Source organism: Netta rufina (assembly GCF_964035555.1).
Source record: "Netta rufina genome assembly, chromosome: 10".
NCBI classification, from domain to species: domain Eukaryota; kingdom Metazoa; phylum Chordata; class Aves; order Anseriformes; family Anatidae; genus Netta; species Netta rufina.
The window spans coordinates 10,510,606-10,519,774 of record NC_140133.1 but is presented as its reverse complement, the minus strand read 5'-3'; the positions used below and the strand labels follow the sequence as shown (position 1 = coordinate 10,519,774).

Below are 9,169 nucleotides of genomic sequence, written 5' to 3'. Positions count from 1 at the left end.
CAGGACCCGAGGACATCGGCACACGGTGGTATGCAAAACAAAGGGTAAAGGGGCACCGCCACTTCCCCAGCCTTCATTTGGGCCTGTACACACAACCTCGGCGCAGAGGGAAAGTTACCAGCAAGTGCCCAGCGCCACCCACCTGGGAGAGGTCTGACTCAAACACAGATTGCTTTTTTTTTTTTCTTTTTTTTGCTGGTGACTCAGTTTGGACCCTGCAGACAGCTTCTGGGTTTGCCAGCAGAGGCTTTCACTTCCTGCAGCAGCACAGGGCTGGAGAAGGAAGAGACCAGGGATGGGTTTTCGGGCCAAACAGGAACAAGGCTGCTCTCTAGGCCACTTTTGCCATTCCCTCTCTGGCCTTACCCACCCTGGATGATGTTTTAGGAGGGCTGTGGGGCTGCTTGTTCACACCTCCAGTGCCTTTGTGCATCCTTTCTAGTAACCTTTAACATGTCTCTGGGCTTTCAGTTCTGTTTTGGTTGTTTTTTGGTGAGCTCTACAGAACCCATGGGGGCTCTGTGACTGTGGTGCATGGCCCCAGCCCGCTTTCAGACACTATTCTGACGGCCTCTCTGATCGGTTGCGGTGCTGAAACTGGACCTGGGGAGCAAGTAGCATGAGCCCAGGGGGCCGTGTAAGCGATCCAGCACGGCGGAGCTGGGAACCTGAGCCCCGCTCAGCCCTGAGATGTGCAGTGGGACACCGAGCACAGGCAGCAGGGCGGCTGCTGGGGCTGCCTCTCCCTCGCCTTTCTTTGCTCGCCTCAGCGGAGGCCGGGCTATGGGGGCGGGCATTGGGGCGGGCCGGGAACAAGCAGGGAGGCGCTGCTAAAGCCGGGCCAGGCCTCGGCGGGCCGGGGGCCCCCATGTCGGCCGAATGGCTGCGGTGGGTGAGGCGGGGCGGCCCCGGAGAGCGGCCGGGGGGCAGCCAGGAGCCGGGGCCGCGCTCCCCGTCCCCGTCCCCCGCTCCGTGCTACCGCCGGCCCAAATTCCTGCGTGGCGGAGGCGGAGGCGAGGAGAGCCCGCGGGGCCGGCGGGCCGTGAGGGGCACCGGGCCCGAGCGACCCCTGCCCTGGGGCTCGGGCTACGCCGAGTGAGTGTGGCTGCTGACGGGGAATGGGGTCCCGGGAGGGGTTTTGGGGGGATTTTAGGGGGCTTCCAGGGGGCTCCCGGGTGTGCTGGGGGCCCCGCGGGGCTATGCGGGATGTGGGGTCGTGGGGGGGCTGTGGGGTCGTGGGGGGGCTGTGGGGGCAGCCTGGGCGCTGCCAGGAGCCCCCCGGTCGTGCTGCGGTGAGGGGAAGCCTCGGACTGGGCGGCCCCAAAAGGTTTTGGGGATCCGAAAGCAGGATCGAGGCAGCTGCTGCCTCAGGAAGGAGAGGGGCAGAGGTCAGGGTGGGTTGGTCCCGGGGTGTGTGCACCCACACCCAGCCCATTGTCTGGGCGCAGAGGGATGCAGGCAGTGCCTTGGCCCTGCTCCTTGTACTCGTCTGTGGCTGGACACCCGCCACAGTGCTCGTACCTGGCACTCGGTGGCTGGGGCAGCAGAAGATCAGCTCGGGCAGCTCGTTCCCTAGCCCAGCCCTGTGATTTTCCTGCTGGGACGCTGCCTGTCTGCTGTTCTGCACCCCTGGAGCCACGGGGCTGCTGTGTTGGGCAGAAAAAAAACCCTCCCTCGTAAGGGGAAGGGATTTCTAAGCATCGAGTACGAGTCACTGCAGTGTGCCTGAGAGCCAGGCTGCTGACACTGCCTGGAGCAGGTGGCAGGGAGCAGCTTCCTGGGACAAGCAGCACCCGAGAGCTGCCCCCTGGCTCCTCGCAGAGTGCTGTAAAAGCAAAGGGAAAAGCAGAATATCAGAAATCTCTGTTTTTGTCTCATTAATGGGCAGGGAAGCACGTTGTGGTAGGCCCACGGTATGACGTGGTGGCACGACGTGCTGAGCGATGAGCTGTGCGAGGAGACAAGATGTTCACCATTACCCACATTAGCAAGGCTGGGACACTGCCAGCAGGCGTGCAGCTCTGTGTCACCAGCACAGCCCAGCTGCCTTGGCTGCCAACAAGGGCTGAGAGAGGCAGGAGTGCTTCCAAACCACTTCTGCCCCACTTCATAGTGTCCCTGATGAGGGTTTTCTCACCATTGTAAAGGATGTGATGTTTATGTTGTTACCAGCAAAGAGATCCTTGAGTTTGAAAGGGGAGCAATGAGCTTGGAGCTGGAAGGAAGGAGCAGGGGATCATTCCCACGTGCACCTGTTGGACGGGCAGTGCTTCGTGCCTAATCTGGAGTGTTTGAACCTGCAGGGTTATCAATGCTGAGAAGTCAGAGTTCAATGAGGACCAGGCGACATGCTGCCAGATCTCCATCCGCAGGAGGGAGCTGGGCCTGGAAGAGGACAAGGAGTGGCTGATCCTGTGCTCCACACAGGTACGGCCCATGGTCAGGCTGTGCTGACACTGCTGCCAGCCCTGCTTTGAATCCAGAGGCCCAGGTATAGAAAATACAGAATGGTAGAATGGTTTGGGTTGGAATGGACCTTTAAGGATCAGCCAAATCCAACGCCCTGCCACAGGCACAACACCTCGCACCAGCCCAGGCTGCCCAAGGCCCCATCCAGCCTAGCCTTGAGAGCTTCCAGGGATGGGGCATCCACAGCTTCTCCGGGCAGCCTGTGCCAGTGCCTCACCACCCTCCTGGGAAAGAATTTCTTCCCGGTGTCTAATCTAAACCTACCCTCTTGTAGCTGAAAGATGTTACTCCGTGTCCTCTCACTATATTTCCTGATAAAGAGCCCCTTCCCAGCTTTCCCGTAGGCCCCCTTTAGGTACTGGAAGGACAGTGTAGTTGCCCCATCAGTCCTGCACACCCTCAGGCTGAAACCCTTTCTTGGATGTGTTTAGGGGAGCTGTGACTGGCTAGCAAAGGCACAACTCTGCCCATGTATACCATTTCTATTTCCTTGACCTGTCTTGCAGTGTTTGAGGTTGTCCTAGCTCTTTACTATATTCCCTAAGCTTTCCTTTACTTGTACTTGCTCTGCTTCCAAAGGCTGCATGTTAGTCATCGTCACTCGGGCACAACAGATGCTCTCACCTTATAAAGACTGGGAACAGTGCTGCCTTTTCTCCTGTAAATAGAAATTCTCCAAATGCGAAGGAGGAATAGCATGTGAGGGTGTGTAGCGATGCCACTGGAAGCTCAGAGCTGAGCTGGCAGGTCTGACGGAGCAGCAGGTCCATCAACGTGGTCACTGTATGAGTTTGAGCCGTGCAGGGGATTCACCACTGGTAGGGAAGGGTGGTTGGGATGGAAGAGCCAGGCAGAACACATTCAGCGCATCCTGACTGCGCGCCCACTGTCCATATGGCCTCTTTCCACCTCTCTTCCTCCCATCTTCACTCTTTTCGTTGCAGTTTTTGACTGGTTACTACTGGGCACTCTTCGATGGCCATGGTGGCCCATCAGCTGCCGTCATCGCCTCCAACTATTTGCATTACTGCATCAAGCAGAAGCTGGAGGAGGTTGCGGGGGCCATCACCGAGGCCCGTCCCCCCATGCACGTTAGCGGCCGCTGCGTTTGCGACAGTGACCCCCAGTTCGTGGAGGAGAAGCACATTCGCGTGGAAGACATGGTTGTAGGAGCCTTAGAGAATGCCTTCCAGGAATGCGTGAGTTCTCCCTTCCTGCTGACAAAGGTGGACAAGTCTGTCCCTCCTCCCTGCCCCCTGTGGCTCCCTCGTTCTCAGCTCTCACCTTAGGAAGTGCCCAGGGACTGGTCACCTGGGTGCTTTAGCTTGCCACGTGGACAAGGCTTGGCTGAGGGTGCCCAAATCAGTTCTGCAGTCTGTTCTTAGCATCTAGTCCAGCAGCAACAGCTTGGCTGCACCAAAGCAATGCTGTCTTTGGCCTCGCTGATTTTCTGCTGACCATTTTCCATCAGTTTTTGCTCTAGGTTTCTGCTAGGAGGCACAAGGCAGCTGCAGAAAACAATACCCCAGTTCACGTCATTCTGAACTTGTTTAAATCAACAGGATGAAGTCATTGGCCAGGAGATGGAAGCCACTGGCCAGACAGGAGGCTGCACTGCTCTGGCTGCTCTTTATTTCCAGGGAAAACTGTATGTGGCTAACGCTGGGGACAGCAGGTGAGCAACAAGAAAAGGGAAAAGTTGCTTGGGACCAAGAGCTGGGAGATGAGCAGGGTTTCCAGCACCTTACATAATCCTACAAAAGGTGAACGTGCAGCCCCTCTGTGCTGCAGCATGGCTGCCTGCCTGCCACAGGAGCTGTTGGGTAGATGGACAGATGGATGCTCTCATTCTAGATGGGCTTTCAGATTTCAAAGGAGTGATGCTGCCTGGCCATGGGGCAGTGCTGAGGCCTTAGTGCAGCAGTAAGCTCATCCAGGCAGGAGTTCAGAAGTGGGAAGTGATTTCAAAGCGTCTTAATGAGCTTCCTCATCTGTCTTTGGCTACCATTCCTCCAAGGTGTGCCATTGTTGAACCAGGCAGGCTCAATTCTCTGCTGTGACAGAAGAGTTGCAATTGAGTCACTTAAAATACACCAGCGTTTTTAAATATTCCTGGGTGCGTAGCTGTTCTCTGGGATTGCTCTGCTGTGAGTTGTGCTGCTCCCACAGCTGGCTGACCCTAGTGCTAGCCTCAGTAAGGGGAGGTGAGCAGAGATGGGGCTGCAGCGATGCTTATATGGCAGGGGACAGATCAGCTCTTTGCCTCTTCCTCTTGTAGGGCCATTCTTGTTCTGAAGGACACCATCGTGCCCATGAGCTGCGAGTTCACACCTGAGACAGAGAGGCAGCGACTCCAGCACTTGGTGAGTGACTCCTTTCACACATCAGACAACCAAGTTTGGTCCAGGAGAGCTTGTGATGAGAGCATCACTTGCTTCGTAAGGACTGTAAGCACTGTGGGGCCAGAATGTCATTTGACACCTGCCATGGAGGGCTGTGAACAAGATTCATCTAACAGCATTTAATATTGGAGAGGCTCACGTCCAGCTTGTCCCCTTGTTTTCCTGCTTTTGTTCCCATTCTGCAGCCAGGAGTGCCAGTTCCAAGCCAGGAGCAGAGCACGGGCTTGGTGCTCATCTCTGCTGCAGCAAAGCCCGCCTATCCTCATGGCTTTCTTCCCTCCTCCAGGCTTTTCTCTTCCCCAAACTCCTGGACGGAGAGTTTACGCGCTTTGAGTTTCCACGGAGGCTGAAGGGAGATGACGTGGGTCAGAAAGTCCTGTACCGGGATTACTTCATGGAGGGCTGGTAAGTCCTTTCCGTGTGGGGACAGGGCAGCTTTACCTGCTAGCAGCAATGGGAAGGTGAAGGGGAAAGGGACTGTCCGAATGCAGCATCAGGGAACGTGAGAGCAGTGGGTGTAAAACTATGTGCAGCCTCCCAGCAGCAGCTCTGCCCTGCCTGAAAGACTCTGACCAGTGGAGGGAGGTTAAGGAACTTCTGTGAGCTCCTGGGCTCTTACAACCTCAGGCAATGAGCCCCACCTTGGTGCAGGTACAAGGAAAGGAAGGAGAGAGAGAAACAGTTAGGCATTCAGCAAAGGGTTATTCTTTACTGCACCTGCTCCAACAAGCCACCTTATCCCTTCTTCAGGCAGCTCCCTGTGCAGGGGGACACCCCGAGGGTTGAACCACAGTTGTAATGCTCAGACTGAGTTGTACCGTCAACTGGACAAATTAAACCAACACTGAATCCTCTGTTCTAGGGGATACAAGCTGGTGGAGAAAGCTGACCTCAAGTATCCTCTTGTCCATGGTCACGGGAAGCAGGTAGTTCAATGCTTTACACGCTGGGAGGGCAGAGACGAGTCTGCTGGGTGTTCCCAGCACATCCCAATCGCTCACATTCATGCTCTGAGGCTCCCCAGCGTGGCACAGACACAGCTCTGCACAGTGCTGACACAGCAGCTTCCATTGCAACAAACTGCCTGTGAGCAAGTGCAGAGCAGGAGGAGGTGTATATCAGATCCTCCAGAGCCAAGAGGTTTCATCCTCCTCCAAAACACCTTCTAGTGGAGCAGATGGCAGCCCTGATCTGGCTTGGCCTTTCCTCCTCTCCATTTGCACACAAGAAACCATTCCAGCTATCATTTCCTATTGCAGTCAAAAGATCCCAAGTCAGATGTCAGCCTCCAGCTCTAACCAATGCCTTTCCCAGCGGAGCAGCTGAGGAAAGGAGTCTGGAGAGGGAAGGAGGCAGGGAGAAGCAGTGACTGCACACATCCAGTGCTCGCCCTGCCACCACCAGTGGTGCAACCCATGTGCCGGCCCTTTGCAAAGATTCAGTGCAGAACCTCCTTTGCAAAAAAAAGGACCATTTATTTCAAACCAGCCTAATGCTCTTCCTTGCCATCTCAAATCAAAAACTGATACCACCATGGGCTTCCTGAGGCCTGTAGTACATCCTACGGACTCCGGAGCACACCATGGGCCATCCCTGTGAGCTACAACCATGTGTGGCCATCTATCTCCATGCTCGCATTAGGCCATCACTTCCAATCATTTCTCCATCTCTGAGGATTCCTGGGGCAGCTCTGGGTGATATTTGGGTAAAGGTTTTAAAGGCAATGCATAAATCATTCAGGACAAGCCGTGCATCTGCCTTTAAAGGTGCCACGTTCTTACATTTGTTTTCTTTGGGGTCAGGCTCGCTTGCTGGGGACCCTGGCTGTCTCTCGAGGTTTAGGGGATCATCAACTCAAAGTCATCGACACCAACATTGAAGTGAAACCTTTTCTCTCCTGCATTCCTAAGGTTAGTTACGGCATGTGGGAGTTGCAGGATGGTGGTGGAATTATGCTGCTCCTCTCTAGCACCCACATTTTGGAGACCGTGCAGATCTCAGCCACGTCCTTTTTCCATCTTCCTTCTCTCTGCACACTGCCCAGAGAATCCCCAAGGCAGAATAATCTAGAAGCCCAGCAGCAAAGGGGACATAAAACATTGAAAGCACCCTGATCCCACTATAAGTCCTCTCTCAGGGGAAGTCATCTGCCTTACCCTTCCCGTACGTTGCAGCAAATGAAGTTACTGTCAGCATCCTGACCAGAACGGAATACACTCACCTGCTAGAGGAGGTTTTAGAGCAGGTCACCTACTTGGAGAAGTTTTGCAGCCTGTGATTACCCTCACACAGGGAAGCCAAAGAATCACTGAGCTGTTTGATGCTTCCCAAAGCCAGGTGCAATATGGGAAACATGACAACCCTTGGTAAATACGTGGAGTTTTTACACTCCAGGTGTAAAGCCCTCTGATTTACTCCTGTGCTTTCCAGGTGAACATATTTGACTTTGCTCTGCATGACATTAAGGAAAACGATGTCCTCATCATGGCAACTGATGGCCTTTGGGACATTTTGTGCAACAAAGAGGTGGCCCATATGGCCAGGAGCTTCCTTGCAGAAAACAGGACAGATCCCCACAGGTAACAACAGTCTTGCCATCCTTTCCATTTCCAAAGAACCTGTCTGGAGCAGCAGGCTGAGATCACTTGGCTTCTAGGTCAGCTCCAGCAGGACCAAGCACTCCTTTCTGTGATTCTGGAAGGACTGGACACCGGTCTTTCCCCATCCTAAAGAAGCAGCCGGTGTCTTATGAAATCTAGCAACACAAAGCCCCATCTCAATGTTGTTCTTGACAGGTAGTGTTGTGTTAGACCAGAACTCACTTCTCTTTCTACACGCAGATTTTCAGAACTGGCCAAGCGCTTGGTACGCAGGGCAAGAGGAAAGAAGATGGGCCACCAGTGGATGCTGGATGATAGCCGTGAGGCATCCTACGATGACATCTCTGTGTTTGTTGTCCCACTGCACAACAGGGATGAGGACTGCTAGCACGATGTGCAGCATCTTGGTGCCCCCCTGCTGCGGCATTGTTCAGCATCAACGCAAGACTGAGGGATTGCTGCTGTGCGTGCACTCTTCCAGTAAAACCACCTGACACAGAACCTGAAAACGCACAGCCAGCCTTTGCGCAGAGGATCAACAAGAACATGAACTTCTTATAAACATGCACAAGAACAGCTGGCAACAAGTCATTCCTCGTACTCTTTTTTGTTGTTGTTGTGCCTATGACAGATTGCCAAAGCGGCCACACAAGCCAAAGAGCAATATTTAAGGTCTTTGCAGGACAATGAGCCTCAAATCCACATTTCTAGTGGTTCTAGTGGCCTATCCTCCTCCTTAATATTAAAGAATGAGGATCAAGTAAGATCCAACCAGTCTTGAGTGCTGGATTTTAGTCAGACTTGAACTGAGTTTTGTAAAACTGGATGTATAAGCTACAAGTGTCCTTCATGTCCATTTGCTGCAACACAAGATCAACTAAAAAAAAAAAAACAACCAGAAGCTGTTGCTAGGACAGCATTACATACAGCAGCAGCCCAGACCTCTACCAGTTGAGAACGTTCCCATTTATAGGCAGTTCCACCTCAAAATAGAAAATGTTACCTGATGGATCTACGCATCAGTGCACAGGAGCTTCCCCTGCAAGGGTAGATGCCTTACTTACTTAAGAGCTTTTGTGTGATGTGCTATGTACCCAGTGTACAGATCTTTAAGAACTGTTAGTCCAGAACACTCACTAACACTTTAGAGGTCATTTCTGCCACTGACAGTGAGGCTGGTTTCGTACCAGTAGTGCTGATGAGAACTGTTTAAATACAGCAGCTGATTCCTTAGAAGAGCTCCAAGCAAGATAGAACTGGTCAAATTTGTCTGGAGTGCTGAACCACAAGTGCTATGGTCATTACAACAGAAGACAAGCCCAAATGAGCTGTGCCTTAAACTTTTATGATCTGCTCTTAACCTGTTCAGTAGCCAGGTGAATTCAGGTCTAGACAAGCTTCCCATCTCCCCAGGTCCTCACTGTGTTTTCATTATTCCTTGCACAAGTTGCAGTGCTCACCAGTGAAGTGGACAAACTCACACCTTTGTTAACTGCTTGAGTTCCATAAGGATGAAAGACCTAATAAAAGAAAATTTTCCTATCTTCTTCCAGCTTTGTTCCTGTTCAGTTTTACACAGACCTGACATGAAAGAAAAATGGCCTTAGAAAACCACAGAGGAGCTTTTGCTTCAGAGTTGTCTTTTGCCCCTAACCTATTTGTTGCTAGAAGTATTCCCCAAGCAGTACCACCCCAAAA

The 9,169-nt window shown here is 53.1% G+C and overlaps 1 protein-coding gene across 1 annotated transcript; it reads left to right on the top strand.

The window, feature by feature from the left end:
• Nucleotides 1-811: 811 nt before the first annotated feature.
• Nucleotides 812-8,970, top strand: PPM1M (protein phosphatase, Mg2+/Mn2+ dependent 1M). The gene is made up of 10 exons (XM_084292449.1): nucleotides 812-1,095; nucleotides 2,304-2,427; nucleotides 3,414-3,668; nucleotides 4,032-4,144; nucleotides 4,748-4,832; nucleotides 5,158-5,276; nucleotides 5,734-5,797; nucleotides 6,674-6,781; nucleotides 7,302-7,450; nucleotides 7,712-8,970. Exons 1-10 carry the CDS (start codon nucleotides 869-871, stop codon nucleotides 7,857-7,859), a joined length of 1,392 nt encoding a protein of 463 aa, XP_084148575.1. The 5' UTR covers nucleotides 812-868; the 3' UTR covers nucleotides 7,860-8,970.
• Nucleotides 8,971-9,169: the final 199 nt, after the last annotated feature.